General features: G+C 34.6%; 1 protein-coding gene across 1 annotated transcript in view; it reads right to left on the bottom strand.

Moving 5' to 3' along the window:
- Positions 1–20,699, bottom strand: part of MDGA2 (MAM domain containing glycosylphosphatidylinositol anchor 2) — a 914,699-nt gene that overhangs the window by 4,698 nt on the left and 889,302 nt on the right. Inside the window, exons 15-16 of the mRNA XM_027553676.1 lie at positions 13,355–13,485; positions 2,132–2,237 (exon numbers count right to left, since the gene is read on the bottom strand). Of these exons, the coding sequence (XP_027409477.1) occupies positions 2,132–2,237; positions 13,355–13,485 (237 nt within the window). The remainder of the gene's footprint in view (positions 1–2,131; positions 2,238–13,354; positions 13,486–20,699) is intronic.

A 20,699-nucleotide genomic window follows, 5' to 3' on the forward strand; every position in this document is an offset into this window, starting at 1 on the left:
AACTAGGTAAATAATATTCTCCTTAGTGTAATTTTTTAAAGTGCTATGAAGTCTGTTCTAACTAAAAATTGTTTCACCAATCAACCTTGAGATGCCTCCTGTAGCTGGTAATTTAAATTTCATATCCAGATGATACCTCTTAGAATGTGTAGTTTACCTAGGAGGACTAACAAGGACAAACCCAATAATTCATTAACCTGTCTTAAGTTACAAAATAGGTCTCACCTAGGAGTGAGCTGGGGTTACAGACAGACACACAATCTCAGCTTTTGATAGCATGGCCAGAGTGCTACATTTTCTACTGGAGAGGGGTTGGGAGCCTGAGCAATTAGGAAGAGGCCTTTGGTCTCCAAGCTGGTTTGCACTTAAAAATTAACATAAATTTAATATTCATCCAACAGTTTTCATCAAAATGAACTTTAAAAGTGATAGTTAAAGAGAAACAAATGTAATAGAATATTATCTCATAGCAAAGAAATTTTTTTGTTCAATTAGATTTATTTTCTCTGATTTACAGAGGGTAAATAAAGATACCGCCAATAAATATAGATATCTTACTTAAAATAGTTACACGTTTTTCTGAACTTAGTAGTTTAGGAGAACAAAACTGATTATGAAACTGTTCCATCATATAATAAAGTGCCTATGGGTTTTTATGGTCATTTCATTGTGGCTACATTTCTCCTTTCTCCTTTTGGGAAAGTAAATTATGTTCTCTTGCTTTCCTCATTTGGAAAGTGTATTTGATTTATAATACTTTTCAGTGATTTAATTATCAAAAATATAAGATTTCTGTATAAGATGGTAACTATCTTCAATTAATGTAATGTTACTGTCGTGGATCCATGTTGTGAAATTCAAAAGAAATCTGTTTTCCCTCTGAGAAGAATGCTTGCTTTTCTGTGTATTTGATAAACCTACTTCATTTGGATTTAGCTACTGATTTTCTAAAGCAAAATTACCCAGTCACAAGGAGAAATTTTTACTAAAATTGTTACTTGAAATGTTAAGTGTAATGACAAGAAGGTGAAAAAAAATGAGCAAAATGGCTCATTGTTATACACAATTTTAATTTTTGTCTCTTAACAATATTGAAAAATGGAGTCAATTCAGTTTTTATGGGCAATCAGTGGACAGTTGTATAAATTTGACTTTCAACATCCAGACTGATATAATTTCTCACCAAATATACTCAATTAACAAAGACTCTGATTTGCTCTAGACTTAGGATTTTCATGCTGTTTTTGTAAGTGTTAAATAATTAATAAGTTATTTGTACATATTTAGTTTAATTGATACCTCTTTAAATAACTACAAAATTAAAGATTCCAGATGGTTCTATGAAAATCCTTCAATTGGAGGAATTTTTCATAAGAATAATTTTAAATTTCTCATCTTCACATAAATAATATAATGAGGATTAAAAAAAAAAAACAGCCCAATACATAAATGATACTTTTTGCATTATTTATAATTTTCTATATAAACCTCTTTTACTAAAAATGAATTTTTGGTGAAAAAAATGCAATTTGAATATATCATTATATCATAATACTCAAACCAGAATAAATAGTGAAACCAAATTACTAAACAAGATTGTGATGCACGTAGGAGATTAATCATACCAGGAAAAAAATCAGGCTACTCCATTACTTATTACATATATACTAAGACTCATCACAAGATTGAATCTATTAAAATGGTTGGCATAAGTTAGACCTATAAAATACATTCATAAACTTGGGGGAATAAAAATAGCCATGGCTATATAAATGTAGGTTGATTATTTGGATTAGCCAGATATTTTAATAATAGTTTAAAAATCCTTTGAAATTAATCATATAAACAAAAAATATTTAAAAACCTTAATTAAAAATCAAAGTGTGCTTGCCTTATATGAACCAAAATCAAAATTACTTTTATTTTAGGTCAAATAACTGAGGTCTAGTGTCTACCACTGGATTTAATAATTTGATTTTAAAATATGTTTGAAATTTTAGAGTTTCATGCATAGGAAATTTTTGAATAAACAAACTAAAAATAAATTCATTATAACAATTAGACCGTGTTAGCCTAATAGTCATTACTTTACTTTAACATCACACCAACAGATCTAAGAAGAGATACTTACTCTTAGTCGTCAGGTCTTGTTTTGCACATTCTCCTTCTGCAATTGATACATCATCAATGGCAATGTCACCTTCTATGCCAGGACCTCGAATACCTTCAAAAATGAGCTACAAATATGAATGAAACAAACCTAAATGTAGAACTTTGATTTGCAGATGAATTTTTATTGAGAAATAGAGGAGCCAAACCTAAAATTGACAATCCTGGTATTATTTATTATTGGTAGTCTTCAGAATTCTTGCTTGCAAAAAAACTTTCTCAACAAAACCAGTAATAGGATCTTCCTTGTACAGCAGTTTTCCATTTTATAAGCTCTGTGGCAATTTTAAAACTAAACCTAATTGAATAATAGAATAAAAACAGCTACAAAAAAACAAATCATATCACTTTTTGCTTTCAAGGGTAAGGACATTTTTTTCCTCTGAAATAGATTCCCTCCAATGTTCTCTAAACATATCTCATAACACTGGCTTTCTATTAAAGATACATTTTATGGATGAATCAGTTCCAGGTTCACTGTGCCAGTACTATGTTTACAGAAGCCCAGAACAAGTGTTTACACAGTGAATAAGTTAATCATATTCCCCATATGCTTTGTTTTTAAATACTTGAAGATATTTATGTCTTTAGTGGCAGATCTTCAAACTTCCAGTATCTAGAACAGTGGATGGCACTAAGTCTTAAGACATCAGTGTTGAAAGAACAGATGAATGAAATCAATCTACACTTATTACTAAATTCTGGATACAAAGTCAATAAAAGGACAATTAACAATTTTTTATTTCATTTTTATAGACATAAGACACTTTGTAAATTTTCTGTCTTATCTCACAAATTCTCCTTGCTTCCAGTATCCTTTTGGTAGAAAAAGTAACCTATGCACTTGGTGACTATATTCCCAGAAAAATTTCTATGTACCAAAATGAAATACCTAGTTTGTTCTTTCTGAAGAAAAATTAGCTTAATAAAGAGTTATGTTCAACATCAAACTAATGTGTATAATTTAATATGATCTCTAATCTTATTTCATTGCAACAAATTACAGCAAAAGTCTATTTTTATGAATACAAAATTTTTTGTTTCTGTCTTATCTTGAGGGTTTAATGTGACTCCTTAAAGGTAAATTTGTGGTGATTTTTCTGAGGACTTTCCTTTCCCTACTTAAATATGGTCCATAAGAATGAGGATAAGTTTCATGATTTTATAGGATAAAAAGATTTGAGAAGTTTTTTTTATTATATTATTATTATATTTAATTTAGAATTAAATTAGATACAGAGAGGGTTTCTTGCTTACCTATTTTGAGACAAGTATTATACGTTAATAGTGTCCAAATCCATTTCTTTGAAAAGTGTCAGACTTTATTTTTCTGGGCTCCAAAATCACTACAGATGGTGACTGCAGCCATGAAATTAAAAGACGCTTACTCCTTGGAAGGAAAGTTATGACCAACCTAGATAGCATGTTCAAAAGCAGAGACATTACTTTGCCAACAAAGGTTCGTCTAGTCAAGGCTATGGTTTTTCCTGTGGTCATGTATGGATGTGAGAGTTGGACTGTGAAGAAGGCTGAGCGCCGAAGAATTGATGATTTTGAAGTGTGGTGTTGGAGAAGACTCTTGAGAGTCCCTTGGACTGCAAGGAGATCCAACCAGTCCATTGTGAAGGAGATCAGCCCTGGGATTTCTTTGGAAGGAATGATGCTAAAGCTGAAACTCCAGTACTTTGGCCACCTCATGGGAAGAGTTGACTCATTGGAAAAGACCCTGATGCTGGGAGGGATTGGGGGCAGGAGGAGAAGGGGATGACAGAGGATGAGATGGCTGGATGGCATCACCAACTCAATGGACATGAGTCTCAGCGAACTCCGGGAGTTGGTGATGGACAGGGAGGCCTGGCGTGCTGCGATTCATGGGGTCGCAAAGAGTCGGACACGACTGAGCGACTGATCTGATCTGATCTGATCTGTCTTATATCACTGAGGCCAAAATAAAATGTCAGACCAGAGTTAAAATATTTAGAACCAAGTTGGCAGTGTATAAATGCTCCATCCTTAGACAGAATCAGGACTTGAAGCCTTAGTTTGGCTGCCTGGGAATGATAATTTGCATTTGACTTAGGTTGGTGTTTTGGAAGATATCTGGGTAGTGGCTAAAAAATCCTCAGATGACTATTTAAATTACAAGAGAGAAGATTTAAATAAAAAATCAATGGTATAAAAATTCAAAAGCACTGAATATGGAAAAGGAGAAGTCATTTTAATGGCAGCAGAATAGTCCATGTTATTGATAAAACAAAATTTATTTAATCAGTATGTATTGTTATTATTGTTAGACAATAAAATTATTTTCAGTTATTCTGAACAAGGCTGAAATGAATATATTTCCCATAAGTACTATACACAATTATTTGGAACACATGGTTCTTCAGGATCATTTTAAATTGCCCTTATCAGCAGTCTATCTATGAGAAAGTACTGCCTTTTTCCTAAGCATGGGTTTTTAAGCAATGGGGCTTTTTTCCTTTTTTTTTTTTTTTTAACACGTGCTGCTTACCTGGTAAAGAATCAATGTTAAGAGTAAATCAATGGTTATTCCCACCCCCTTCTTAGTTTCAGTCATGTGATGCTGAGTCTTCTCTCCTGAAGATAACAACATGAATGGAATGTTATCTTGGAGAAAGTCAGAACTCAAAATTCATGCTATTATGAGTCTGATTCCACAAAATCAAATATTTTCCACTTTCCCCCAAGACAAATACTTTACTGAATAAAAGTAGGATGTTATCATCACAATTTTTTCTTTTATGTGTGTATTTTAAAGATTGAATGAAAGAAAGTGTAGATTTCTGCCTCCCAGTCAAATTTTAATCCTGGAAGGAAGCATGAAGAAGGATGTATTACGCAAACTTTCCTTTCCACCAACCTGGCCTTATATTGACTATTAAGCAGTGAGCAGCCGGACTCTACCTGTCAGTAAAAGAATGATCCTGCCATTGCTCAAAGCATTTCATAACTTCTGTTACTGAGTTTAAAGTATTAAACACTTCTATTTTTCCTATTAATTCTCTTTTTCTTCCCCTCTTTCTGCCTCCCTGTGCAGCTTGACCAAAAACACAAGATTGAACCTAGGCTTGTGCTAAAAACAAAGCTCTCCAAGCAGCAAGGCCGTGAAGGACGCTGCCACCCTTCTTTTCTGGTCAGATTGAGAGGGAGTATTGGGGAGCCTTTTATGGTAAATGTCAGGGAGTAGACTGACTGATGTATTTCAATATGCATGCTGCTTGCCTACTGGCAATGTTGACCACAAGTGTGTAGTTGGATGAACAGCAGAAATACAAATCAGCAAAAGTTGAATTGCCATATGCCCAGAGGACTGCCTCTATCCAGAACACTCTTTTATAGAAATATTTCATGGTGATCCTAAATGAAGAGTAAAAACTGATTTGTAAACTTATTGTTTAAATTTATCTGTACAACTATAGATAATACAGTTTGTCTCCGAATAAAGTTGATTACTTTCCATATTTTTAGTTATTGTGTGGAAAAAAAATCAGAGAATTAGTAGCAGTTATTACTGGGATAATAAAAATAACTTTTGACTATCAAACTCTTGGTACAGTTATAACTGGTATTTTTAATATTTATTTGAAATCTTGTGATGATAGGGAGATCCAATCCAACAGGCTAGAGAAACACTGTAACCTTCCTGATGGTCCTGTTTGGACAAGAAGAAAGAAAAATATACTGTGCAGTGTATTGATTTGTTTCCTTTAATTTCCATAGCAGCTTTGTTATTGGGAAGATATAGATTTTCTTTTTACCTCACTGGATTCTCACAAAGAAATATTTATTACGTTATTCTCTTTATGCTCTAAACACCAACTACAATGCTATCTGAATTATTATGACACATAGATTCTAATAGACTTATAAATGGCTTTGAGACAGAGATCTAGAGGGACACTTTCTCCTTTATATTGTTTTTGACTATGAGATAGATAACAGAGATAGGATGTATATGTACTAAATTTAAATAGTGTACCTTGGCCAAACTTTCAAGTGCTTTTAAAAATAAATCCTTGATGACAAACATCTTTTTCCTCAAATACAAAGATGAGAAACTATAATAGTTCATTATAATATGATGTATCTCAACTTGGAAGATATGATCTGTATGCAATGAAAAAAGTCTGAATTATATTCACTCAGAGAAGAAATTCTCTCTAATTTAATAGCTTAAATTATGTCATATTTTAATTAAGTACCATCATGATTCTGACTACTATTACATTGCAAGGATAAGACTACGTTCCTTTCCTCTTCAATACTTCTGACAGATTTGGCTTAATTGCCTTCAAGAAGGAATTAATGGCATCTAGATTCTCAGGGAGAGAATGTTGACGTTTAGGTCTCCTGAAAGAGGGTTCAGATTACTCAGAGCCTGTTCTTCACACAATCACACTGATCTTATTTAAAATGGTTTCCCTTAACTGAAGTGACAAATTTAAAATGGTAATATTTTCACAGTGTGTGCATGCAATTCAGCAAACTTAATATGTGAGAAATACTGCATGATCAGAAAATTAATTCCTAGTGAGTAAATGCTAGTGGGAGTTTAAAAAAATATATGTGAATTTCTGTATTAGAACTACACTACATAAAATTAAGTCATCGATTGATAGTTTTTTACATTTATTTATAATGCTTTAAAGCATAAAGATAAAGATATCAATATGTAGGAAAATACAGATGATGCTATTAGAACTAATGTTCAAATATAACTTCTCAGAAAAGTGGGAAGAGCTACGTGTAGCATTAATGAGTAAAAGCAGATGGGGAGTTAAAGATTACAACACAATTCTGATGATCTGACTTCAACATTAATGGTGCCTTCTGCAAATGTTTTCTTTCTGATGACATATATTGGTTCTGATCATTACTGCTAAGGCAAAGACTTGGAATGCAGTTTGAAAACTGACAGTGTACATCTTTGGAAAAACTTCAGGATGTGAATAAAGTTGAAAAGAGCTAGTAACATTAATAATTTTACCTTCATTTTATTACTGGTTCAGCAAATAATTAGACTATCCTTCCCCCGCTCCCTTTTTTTTTGATAGGTAACATGTGGATTTGTTCAGATACAGAGAGAAGCACACTCCACAGAGTGTGGGTCATCGCAGAAGGGGAGTATGGCCTTTTCCCTTATGTGCAAAGAGCAGGAGAACTATCCATAACTAATACGGAAGAGATTTGAAGAGAGGTAACATAATAAGCAGTACAGGACAGGGAGGTCTGGCATGCTGCAGTCCATGGGGCTGCAAAGGGTCTGACATGACTGGGCAACAGAACAATAACTGCAACAACATAATAAACAGGTGGGTAGCCTAAATTTTGATTTTTTATTTTTAGTTTTTCTTTTTTTTTTTTATTTGAGAAACTACATAAATATTAACACTGAGTGTAACTTCTCAAGACTCTGCCAGTCCAACTTGCTGGATACATGTCAGTTGGTTGTCAAAGCTTCTAATATCAAATAATAACATGAGATTTTGACTGCTGGCAAAAACAGAAAGAACTAGATGGCACTATCAACTGCAATTAGAAAATGTTTTCAATTGCTAGTTATTTCAGGAGCCATCATCATGTCTATAACTGCCCCGGAATTTGGCTTAAAATGTCAGATATATATCTACACAAGCATGCAATGTCTACTAAGGACAACATTTTCTGGATTGTTATTATTCTTAGATAAATATAAAAGCAGAATGATGTGATGAGAGCATTATAATCTCTTTTCCAACCCCTATTTAATGTTAAGGATTTGTGTGATTTAAGATAAAGTGTCTCAAAGCCTACTTCCAAATCTTTAAATGAGAGTATAAGAATAGATCTCCAGAATTCTTTTTGCCTGTGACTAAGAAAATGTAAAGTCAGTCTCATAATGCCTCTATACTTTTCCCTCAGAAAATGTCTGAAATGCACTGTGAAAGAAGTAAGGGATTAAAAGGGGCAGTTAAATATTTTACTAGGTGTAGGATATAAAACAAAAGGGACACTGGAAGACTAACACTGTATTAATTTTACTTTTTAGAAACTTTCCCCCTAATCCTTCTGAATATAGCTAAATATATTTTCATTACAAGCACTGATCATGCTAAATCAATTCTAGAAAAAGAGCCCCAAAGAAATTTCAGTAGGAGAAAATTTCTATTTGCCTGAAAAAGTACTACACAATAATGTTATTGTCAGCTAAGCAAATATATTGGACAGACTTAGACAAAGAACTTGGCAAGTGATGGTTTTTTATTTTTATTTTTTAGAGTTTATGATCAAACTAATTTGAATGTATACAAACTCCTAACAAATAAAACATAAAATGTGTCAATGTTAACAGAGGCTCAGAATCACTTATTTTTCATTTAAAATTCCAAGAGGTAAGAGAAACCGTATCCACTTGAATTAAAGACATCCTTGGATGCCACAAACCTACGTTTGAATAATATTAAAACTACTCACAACTTAATTTATATGGCAATATATTTCATACTTTTTTTTTTGGGGGGGGGCCATGTTTTTCTGGTAGGCATCACACACCAAAGAAAGATTTTTGAGAAGCTTGATAGTTTATAAATGATTTTTGAGGAGAAAAAAAACAGTTGGAAAAGAAGTTAACAGCTACGAGAAACTTGAAAACAAAATTAAATTTTAAAAAATGGGGTCGGATGCCGCAGTTGTGTTTCCTTGAACAATCAAAATTTATGAAGCGAAGTAATCCTTAGCCAATAGACCTTGAAATGTCTTGGAGATAGAAGAACCTAAAGATCCAATATAAAAAATATTTTATTCATCTTCATTTCTCATTAGTAATTTAAATAGCTTAGAAATTCATTGATTCAAAATCTTCATTTTTTGATTGACTTCCCTCCAGGATAGAGTAACAGAAACCATATTTATCCTCCCCACTGAAACAGCCAAAGAACTTGACAAAAATATTGAAACAATGAATGGTATTGAGAACACTAGACGACATCAGGTAATGAAGAACAATGAACCCTGAGTGACAGAAGTCAAACGAGGTCTGCTCTATGACTGCCCTATACAGAATTTATAGATTATGAAGAAAGCAGAACAAAGGTAGAGCCTACTAGAAAATTTGGGTTGAAGAGAGAGACCTGAGAGTCCAAGGCAGCTAGAGTATGTAGGGTAGAAAACCAGCAAAGAAAGAACTGGAGAGAAAGAGACATCTGCAGAGGAACCTCCTGAAGTTCTCAGCAAAGTCCTGATTGGGACTCGAATGAAAGAAAAGTACATAAGGCTGGGAAAGGCCCAGAGGGATGCAGTTAAGGGAACAGTGTCCAGCTAACACACTTGGGAAAATCTCATAATTTACGGGGCATTGGATAGAGTACTCAGAAGAGAAACAATCAGGCTGCTAGCAAAGACTATTCTAATCTCACCTAACAAATCTTTAAAGCAAGAACAAAAATTACCAAAAATTTTCTGAGTATTAACAACTAAACTACATCCACAGGGCTTTCCCTGGTGGCTCAGTGTTTAAGAATCTGCCTGCCAATGCAGGGGACAAGGGTTCGATCCCTGGTCCAGGAAGATCCCACATGCTGTGGAGCCACTAAGCTCCTGGGCCACAACTACTGAGTCCGTTCGCCTGAAGCCTGTGCTCTGCAACAAGAGAAGCCACAGCAATGAGAAGCCCACACACTGCTTACTACTAGAGAATAGCCCCTGCTCTCTGCAATTAGGGAAAGCCCATGTACAGCAAAAAAAGACCCAGCAGAGCCAAAAATAAAGTAAATCTTGGAAGAAAAAAAAAAGCTACATCCACAAATAAGCTCCAATATAAATACAAAAAAAAAAAAAAAATCCATCACCTATCAAGGTAAAATTTACAATGTCTGACACCCAGTCAGACTACCAGACATGTAAGAAAGCAAGAAAATAATGACTTGTAAAGATGAGAAAACATCAATCAATCAAAACCAACCAAAAACTGGCACAGATGATATCATTAGCAGACATTAGTTATTATAACTGGACTTAATATGCTCAAAACATTAACTTAAGATATGAAAAGTATTTTGTAAAAAGACTCAAGCTGAACTTAAAGAGATGGAAAGTATATTAGCTAAGATGAAAAATACTCTGAGTAGAGGTAAAAGTAGATTGCGTGCATGCTAAGTTGCAGTCCTGTGCAGGGACTGGAGCTTGCCAGGATTCTCTGTTCATGGGATTCTCTAGGCAAGAATACTGGAGTGGGTCGCCATTTCCTTCTCCAGGGGATCTTCCCAACCCAGGGACTGAACCTAGGTCTCTTATGTCTCCTGCATTGGCAGGTGGGTTCTTTTACCACTAGCACTGCTTGGGAAACCCCTGAAAGTAGATTAGATATTGCAAAAGAAATGATTAGTGGCTGTGAAGACAATTAATTATGAATAGTGAAATAATTTTAGATAAGATGGTGGTTTCCTAATTTCCTTACATTTCTTAAGTGGGAACTCTCTGTAAGGACAAGTCATCTAGACTTGACCTGCTTTCCAGTTTGAGAATCACAGTTTTCAAATTCTGTGGGCACCAAATTTTCCTGGATCTTCTTCCTTGTAACTCTAAAAAATACTACTTAGGATCAAGCTGTTCTTCCACAGTTTATTGTTAATGATTGGTTTGTGTTCTATATGGTTCCACTGTCTTAATAACTGTTCACATATGTACACTTCTCCTTGGAAATATCAATCATTCCCATAGTTTTGGGCAACACATAAAGCCTAATGACTTACACACATGTTTGTCCTCAGAGTTTCAGAAAAATATATACAATAGCCCTCTGCACATCGTTAAGAGGACATTCCACAGGCATGTTATATTAACATGTCCAGAACAGAAATAACCCTAATGATCCCGGAATTTATTCTCTTTTCCTCTCTTTGTTATTTAAGGTAATGGGTAAAATAACAGGCATTACTCAAGCTTCTCTAGTTAGAAACTTCTTGGTCATTCATGGCTACTTCCCAAATTCCCAACATAAAAATGTTCTGCTAGTTTTTATACCCAAATATATCTTGAAATTATCCTCTTTTCTTTGTACGACTTCCCTGGTTTGTCCCTTCAATATCCCTTATGTGAATTTTACAAGTGTCCTAACTGGTTTGCTGGCCCGATTTTACCTCCTTGAATCACCTTCCATACAACCACCTAAGTGATGCACCATCCCATCCCTTGAGTAAAATCTTCCATGACTCCCCAGTGCCTATACTCTTGAGGTTCCTTAATGTCATCTCACATCAGTCTTTATTTTTGTATTCCAAATTCCAGATAAACATCTCCATGTTTCTCTGACAAATCCTGTGAGATATGACCTGCATGTTTTGTTTACTCTGAACTCTGCATCGATATTAATATTAGCCCCTTTTCTGAGTTGCAATCCCTCTCTCCAGATCAGGTTTCACCCCAAGCTACAGGCTCCTCTTGCTTCTCCTCCATACTCTTCTTGTTCATTATGTGTGCTCATAGAAACTTCTGCATATTTTACTACTGACATTATTACATTATGCAATGCATGTGTTTAGATATGTATTCCCACCAATCTGAAGTAAACAATCATTATTAAATCTTTATGCCTAGCAATGTGCCTGACATACGGTACTAGCTCAATAAGTACTGAGTTGTTGTCTGTGACAATAAATGACTGTCCTGAAGGTGTGGTGGTGTTGGTTTAGTTGCTTAGTCATCTCTGACCTTGCAACCCCATGGACTGTAGCCTGCCAGGTTCCTCTGTCCCTGGGATTTCCTAGGCAAGAATATTGGAGTGGGTTGCCACCCCAATATTTCTTTTTTCATGGGATCTTCCCAACCCAGGGGTTGAATCCAAGTCTCCTGCATTGTTGCCACATTATTTACCGCTGAGCCATCAGGGAAACCTATTTTGGAAGTACTTAATAAATATTGACTAAATTGATGTCTATAGCATCAAGGAATTACTCTGAAGGAAACATTAATATAACTATTCCCTTAAATGCTTACTGTATATATATTTGATTTAATAATTTTGTGTTAATTAGGGCAGTGATATATAAAGCAAAAATATGTCTTTTTAGAAAGATTTTTTTGATGCGTATAGAGGTACGCACATTTTAATATTAAGGTTACTTCTATCAGTAATGCTTTGGAGTTCCATCTTTACAAGTTTAATTTAGTTTAATAATATGCTGCCATATATTCCATTTTTACTATTTTATTATTTTTCATAGAAAAAAATTATTAGGATCTATGATTTGAGTTGCTTTTATGTGTTTTTAGATAATCAACTAGACTTACTCCATTATTCTTTACCAGAGTGAACAACTGAATGCATTTTTATCATCTTGGTAAGTTTTAGTAATGCAATTTCTAATCAAAATCATTACAGCTTTATAGATTAGGTTACCAAAAAAGAGTATTCCACCAATTAAAAATTAGCATAATTGATGCTGTCTGAATTTCCATACCCTTACTAAATGCCATAAAATGCAATTAAGAACTCCCCAGTATGAAAAAAAAACCTCAACCTGAGTATATAAAACACATATATTATATAAAGTTATTAAAATCAGTAAGCTACATTATTTTCTTCATTAAAACAGCTTCATGATAAATTGTTTCTAGCCGTGATGACTAGTATAAACACTAAAATATTTTTTATATATTTGCAACTAGTTCTTTCTCTTAATCCTATCTAAGCCTTTCTTTTCTACATAAAAACAAATAAAAGCAATTTGTTTAAAGTTCTCTGACATTGAAAATCAAAGTAATAAATTACTAAAATGACAAAAAGACACATTTTGTTAAAGCATACAAAATTCCATCAAGTAAAATTCAGATTGAGAATTGATTATTCAGCTTCTGTTATATAAGAATCTATGTTGTTTGTCTTCAAGGAACAAAATATACACATATGATTTTATAGAAATGGATAACATTTTCTCCAGGCAAGTCATTTGAATTCAGATAGACCATTATTCAAACATATTACTTGAGAAATGTTACTTAATAAAAGAAAAGGGCATTTTCCCTTTATACACTGCTTTTAGAATAAAGGGAAACAATCATGTGATTTTTGTGATGCTTATATCAGAATTTTTACATACTATTTTTCTAATTTGCTCAAGTTCTGCCTTTAACATTATGCTCAGGTGCAACAATCTATCCATAGACGTGACTGTTCTTTTCTTACCTGAAATGAAGTAATTGGATATATATTAACATGTGCCTCATTCCATCGTTGTCCTTTGTTCCCACTTGAAGACCACAGTGGATTCTCTATGGTTGTCTGTCCTTTCAAACGTAGATAGACATTTAAAACACCTAAAAATAACAATGTAATTTTATTCTGTGTATTTATTTTGGCTTCATACTTGTTTCTCCTTAACTGAGCACTTGTAAACTTTTAAAAATGAAATTTCATCACTATTCCAGTGTCTCCTCTTCTCTTCCTCTCTCATTTCCAATCTTCCTCTTAGGACACTTGGCATACATGGCGGGTCTCCAGAGATGATCACGTGCTAATCTATAGAACCTCTGAATGTTTTCTTATATGGCAAAGAGACTTTGCAGATATGATTAAATTAAGAATTTTGAGATGGGAAGATTATTTCAAATAATCTCAGTGGGCCTTATGTTTAATCACATATATCTTTTTTTCTAAGATGGAAACTTGATACAGGAGAGAAGGTCATGTGAATGAGAAGATGCAACACTGCTGGTTTTAAAAATGAATGAAGGAGCTACAAGCTGAATGCAAGCAGCCTTTGGAAGCTAGAGATGACAAAGAGACAGATTCTCCCCTAGAGCCTTCAGAAGACAGCAACCCTGCTGACTTCTTGATTTTAGCTCCATTATACGGCACCCCACTCCAGTACTCTTGCCTGGAAAACCCCATGGATGAAGGAGCCTGGTAGGCTGCAGTCCATGGGGTCACTAAGAGTTGGACACGACTGAGCGACTTCACTTTCAGTTTTCACTTTCACACAATGAAGAAGGAAATGGCAACCCACTCCAGTGTTCTTGCCTGGAGAATCCCAGGGACGGGGGAGCCTGGTGGGCTGCCGTCTATGGGGTCGCACAGAGTCAGACACAACTGAAGCGACTTAGCAGCAGCAGCAGCAGCATACTCATTTTAAATTTCTGTTCTGTAGAACTTTAAGATAACACATGTGGTTGTTTTAAGTCATGAAGTGTGTGGTAATTTTTGTACAGTGGCAACAGAAAACTAATACAGCATATAATCATGTACTGTCTATAATGGTCAAAGTTTATCGAATTTTTTATCATCAATTAACATCAATCTTAGTTCATTTTTAGTTTACTTTTCATCCAAATCTCTTTTTCCCTAAAAGAATTGTCTTAAGAGAAAATGAAAACAAGTTTTGTCTTATGATTTGATGTATCTCAACAGTCTCATGTCTTGCACATAGTACTAACAGTAATGATGATAATAATAATACAATATGTTGAACACTTCAGGTAAGAATGAATCCTCTCAACAATTCTGTGAAGTACTTAATACTGTATCCTCATGTTATAGATAAGAAAACTTAGAGTGATTCAGTAATTTGCCTTATATCATACAGTAAGAAAATAGCAGAGGCAGAATTTGAACCCATTGAGTTTTAAAATCTGGTATTTTAATGCTAGGCAATCAGTATTTTAATAGATGCAATTTAAAAAGTCAGCTTTATTGAGGTATAATTTACATGCAATAAAATTCATTTTAAATGCACAAGTCAATAATATTTGATCAATATATATTATACTAAGCATCAATTCAGCCAAGATAGAGGACATGGCAAGCCTCAGCATCCCTCACTATTTCCTGGAGTTTTCCCAAGTTCATGTCCATTGAGTCGGTGGTGCTATCCAGACATCTCATTCTCTGTCATCCCCTTCTTCTCCTGCCTTCAATCTTTCCCAGCATCAAGGTCTTTTCCAATGAGTCGGCTCTTCACAGGAGACGGCCAAAGTACTGGAGCTTAAGCTTCAGCATCAGTCCTTCTAATGAATATTTAGAGCTGATTTCCTTTAGGATTGACTGGTTTGATCTCTTTTTTTTTTTTTTTTTTTTTTAAATTTTATTTTATTTTTAAACTTTACATAATTGTATTAGTTTTGCCAAATATCAAAATGAATCCACCACAGGTATACATGTGTTCCCCATCCTGACCCCTCCTCCCTCCTCCCTCCCCATACCCTCCCTCTGGGTCGTCCCAGTGCACTAGCCCCAAGCATCCAGTATCGTGCATCGAACCTGGACTGGCAACTCGTTTCTTACATGATATTTTACATGTTACAATGTCATTCTCCCAAATCTTCCCACCCTCTCCCTCTCCCACAGAGTCCATAAGACTGTTCTATACATCAGTGTCTCTTTTGCTGTCTCGTACACAGGGTTATTGTTACCATCTTTCTAAATTCCATATATATGCGTTAGAATACTGTATTTATGTTTTTCCTTCTGGCTTACTTCACTCTGTATAATAGGCTCCAGTTTCATCCACCTCATTAGAACTGATTCAAATGTATTCTTTTTAATGGCTGAGTAATACTCCATTGTGTATATGTACCACAGCTTTCTTATCCATTCATCTGCTGATGGACATCTAGGTTGCTTCCATGTCTTGGCTATTATAAACAGTGCTGCGATGAACATTGGGGTACACGTGTCTCTTTCCCTTCTGGTTTCCTCAGTGTGTATGCCCAGCAGTGGGATTGCTGGGTCATAAGGCAGTTCTATTTCCAGTTTTTTAAGGAATCTCCACACTGTTCTCCATAGTGGCTGTACTAGTTTGCATTCCCACCAACAGTGTAAGAGGGTTCCCTTTTCTCCACACCCTCTCCAGCATTTATTGTTTGTAGACTTTTGGATCGCAGCCATTCTGACTGGTGTGAAATGGAACCTCATAGTGGTTTTGATTTGCATTTCTCTGATAATGAGTGATGTTGAGCATCTTTTCATGTGTTTGTTAGCCATCTGTATGTCTTTTTTGGAGAAATGTCTATTTAGTTCTTTGGCCCATTTTTTGATTGGGTCGTTTATTTTTCTGGAGTTGAGCTGTAGGAGTTGCTTGTATATTTTTGAGATTAGTTGTTTGTCGGTTGCTTCATTTGCTATTATTTTCTCCCATTCTGAAGGCTGTCTTTTCACCTTGCTAATAGTTTCCTTTGATGTGCAGAAGCTTTTAAGGTTAATTAGGTCCCATTTGTTTATTTTTGCTTTTATTTCCAATATTCTGGGAGGTGGGTCATAGAGGATCCTGCTGTGATGTATGTCGGAGAGTGTTTTGCCTATGTTCTCCTCTAGGAGTTTTATAGTTTCTGGTCTTACGTTTAGATCTTTAATCCATTTTGAGTTTATTTTTGTGTATGGTGTTAGAAAGTGGTCCAGTTTCATTCTTTTACAAGTGGCTGACCAGATTTCCCAGCACCACTTGTTAAAGAGATTGTCTTTAATCCATTGTATATTCTTGCCTCCTTTGTCGAAGATAAGGTGTCCATATGTGCGTGGATTTATCTCTGGGCTTTCTATTTTATTCCATTGATCAATATTTCTGTCTTTGTGCCAGTACCATACTGTCTTGATAACTGTGGCTTTGTAGTAGAGCCTGAAGTCAGGTAGGTTGATTCCTCCAGTTCCATTCTTCTTTCTCAAGATCGCTTTGGCTATTCGAGGTTTTTTGTATTTCCATACAAATTGTGAAATTATTTGTTCTAGCTCTGTGAAGAATACTGTTGGTAGCTTGATAGGGATTGCGTTGAATCTATAAATTGCTTTGGGTAGTATACTCATTTTCACTATATTGATTCTTCCAATCCATGAACATGGTATATTTCTCCATCTATTAGTGTCCTCTTTGATTTCTTTCACCAGTGTTTTATAGTTTTCTATATATAGGTCTTTAGTTTCTTTAGGTAGATATATTCCTAAGTATTTTATTCTTTCTGTTGCAATGGTGAATGGAATTGTTTCCTTAATTTCTCTTTCTGTTTTCTCATTATTAGTGTATAGGAATGCAAGGGATTTCTGTGTGTTGATTTTATATCCTGCAACTTTACTGTAGTCATTGATTATTTCTAGTAATTTTCTGGTGGACTCTTTAGGGTTTTCTATGTAGAGGATCATGTCATCTGCAAATAGTGAGAGTTTTACTTCTTCTTTTCCAATTTGGATTCCTTTTATTTCTTTTTCTGCTCTGATTGCTGTGGCCAAAACTTCCAAAACTATGTTGAATAGTAATGGTGAAAGTGGGCACCCTTGTCTTGTTCCTGACTTTAGAGGAAATGCTTTCAATTTTTCACCATTGAGGATAATGTTTGCAGTGGGTTTGTCATATATAGCTTTTATTATGTTGAGGTATGTTCCTTCTATTCCTGCTTTCTGGAGAGTTTTTATCATAAATGGATGTTGAATTTTGTCAAAGGCTTTCTCTGCATCTATTGAGATAATCATATGGTTTTTATTTTTCAATTTGTTAATGTGGTGTATTACATTGATTGATTTGCGGATATTGAAGAATCCTTGCATCCCTGGGATAAAGCCCACTTGATCATGGTGTATGATCTTTTTAATGTGTTGTTGGATTCTGATTGCTAGAATTTTGTTAAGGATTTTTGCATCTATGTTCATCAGTGATATTGGCCTGTAGTTTTCTTTTTTTGTGGGATCTTTGTCAGGTTTTGGTATTAGGGTGATGGTGGCCTCATAGAATGAGTTTGGAAGTTTACCTTCCTCTGCAATTTTCTGGAAGAGTTTGAGCAGGATAGGTGTTAGCTCTTCTCTAAATTTTTGGTAGAATTCAGCTGTGAAGCCGTCTGGACCGGGGCTTTTGTTTGCTGGAAGATTTTTGATTACAGTTTCAATTTCCATGCTTGTGATGGGTCTGTTAAGATTTTCTATTTCTTCCTGGTCCAGTTTTGGAAAGTTGTACTTTTCTAAGAATTTGTCCATTTCTTCCACGTTGTCCATTTTATTGGCATATAATTGTTGATAGTAGTCTCTTATGATCCTTTGTATTTCTGTGTTGTCTGTTGTGATCTCTCCATTTTCGTTTCTAATTTTGTTGATTTGATTTTTCTCCCTTTGTTTCTTGATGAGTCTGGCTAATGGTTTGTCAATTTTATTTATCCTTTCAAAGAACCAGCTTTTGGTTTTGTTGATTTTTGCTATGGTCTCTTTTGTTTCTTTTGCATTTATTTCTGCTCTAATTTTTAAGATTTCTTTCCTTCTACTAACCCTGGGGTTCTTCATTTCTTCCTTTTCTAGTTGCTTTAGGTGTAGAGTTAGGTTATTTATTTGACTTTTTTCTTGTTTCTTGAGGTGTGCCTGTATTGCTATGAACTTTCCCCTTAGGACTGCTTTTACCGTGTCCCACAGGTTTTGGGTTGTTGTGTTTTCATTTTCATTCGTTTCTATGCAAATTTTGATTTCTTTTTTGATTTCTTCTGTGATTTGTTGGTTATTCAGCAGCGTGTTGTTCAGCCTCCATATGTTGGAATTGGTTTGATCTCTTGCAGTCCAAGGGAATCTCAGGAGTCTTCTCATTGAAAGAATTGAAAGCATCAGTTCTTCGTTGTTCAGCCTTCTTTAAGGTCCAATTACCACATCCATACATGACTAATGGAAAAACCATGGCTTTGACTATACAGACCTTTGCTGGCAAAGTGATGTCCCTACTTTTTAATACACTGTCTAGGTTTGTCATAGCTTTTCTTCCAAGAAGAAAGTGTCTTTTACTTTCATGGCTGCAGTCACCATCTGTAGTGATTCTGGAGCCTAAGAAAATAAAGTCTGTCACTGTTTCCATTTTTCCCCCATCTATTTACCATGAAGTGATGGAACCTGATGCCATGATCTTAGTTTTTTGAATATTGAGTTTTAGGTCAGCTTTTCACTCTCTTCTTTCACCTTCATCAAGAGTCTCTTTACTCCTCTTCACTTTCTGCCATTAGGGTGATGTCATCTGCATATCTGAGGTGACTGGTATTTCTCTTGGCAATCTTGATTCCAGGTTGCACTTCATCCAGCCTGGCTTTTTCATGATATCCTCTGCATAGAAGTTAAACAAGCAGGGTGACATACACAGCCTTTAAGTACTCCTTTGCCAATTTGGAACCAGTCTGTTGTTCTGTGTCCAGTTCTAACACTTGCTTCTTGGCCTGCATACAAGTTTCTGAGGAGGCAGGTAAGGTGGTCTGGTATTCCCATCTCTAAGAATTTTCCAGTTTTTTGTGATCCATACAGTCAAAGGCTTTAACATAGTCAATGAAGCAGAAGTAGATGTTTTTCTAGAATTCCCTTGCTTTTTCAGTGATCCAATGGATGTTGGCAATTAGATCTCTGGTTCCTCTGCCTTTTCTAAATCCAGCTTGTATATCTGGAAGTTCTCAGTTCACATACTGTTGAAGGCTACCTTGAAGGATTTTCAGCACCACCTTGCTAGTGTGTGAGATAAGCACAGCTTATGTACAATTATATGTTATATAGTAATTTATCCTTCAGATTTTTAGATCAATTTTGCCTAATTATTTATTCATAAGACCACCTGTATTCGTATTATACACAAATGAATAAATACAAACACCTAATTTTTAAACAATAAAAAAATTGCATTCTTTATATCATAACTTTCACTTTCTAACTGGATGAGCTTGACGTGGTCTCTTAATCTCTCTGCCTTAATTTCCTCATCTAGTAAATGATGATGATGAGCGTAACTAGCATAAGTTTTCTGTGGAAACTGAAATTAGTTAATAGTATATAAACCATAAATTGTCTCAAACATTATCTTCAGTATATTTTATCTATTGAGATATCAAATACTACCTCTTTATTTCTCTCTCAATGCAATAGATTATATCAGTATACATTTCTTAATGTTGAATTATGAGTATACTACAGGAATAACTTGGTAATAGACTACTATTTTCTTATTAGGTTTGATTCGATTTGCTAGTATTGTCTTTAGAAGTAATGCATCTATATTTATATATAATATTATCCACTTTTCTTTCTTGTTTTATCTTTCCATGTTGCATGTTCACTTTTTGCTTCAGACTCTATCATCTATCTTTTTCCATCAGTGTAACAAATAATCTCAGGCTTGTCCTTCATAGTACAGTACTGATTCATTTTCCACAATTTGGATTCTATCCTTCTGCTCCTAATATCGTCTTGATCCAGCTGTATTATTTCTGATGTTGCAGTCTTTTCTGATCTTATCAAATTCCCCTTTATTTTGGTCCTGTATCTAATTCCTTCTTTTCTAATTCCATTCTAAACAGTGAATGATTCCACTGTTGTATCATTCTTATCTTTTTTTTGTTTGTTTCATACAGTTCATTTTACACTTTCTTGAAAATATAAATTGTAATTCTTCTTTGACAATTTGTGCTTATTTTACTGTGTACATGTTAGCCTCTTTTCATACTGTGGGATCAAGCCTGATTTTCTCTCTCTTTCTCTCTTTTTTCTCTTCTTCCTCTTTATTCTTCTTAAATAGTTCTAAGTAATCCTGTGGCATTTTCCC

This window comes from Bos indicus x Bos taurus, chromosome 10 (genome assembly GCF_003369695.1).
Source record: "Bos indicus x Bos taurus breed Angus x Brahman F1 hybrid chromosome 10, Bos_hybrid_MaternalHap_v2.0, whole genome shotgun sequence".
NCBI lineage: Eukaryota > Metazoa > Chordata > Mammalia > Artiodactyla > Bovidae > Bos > Bos indicus x Bos taurus.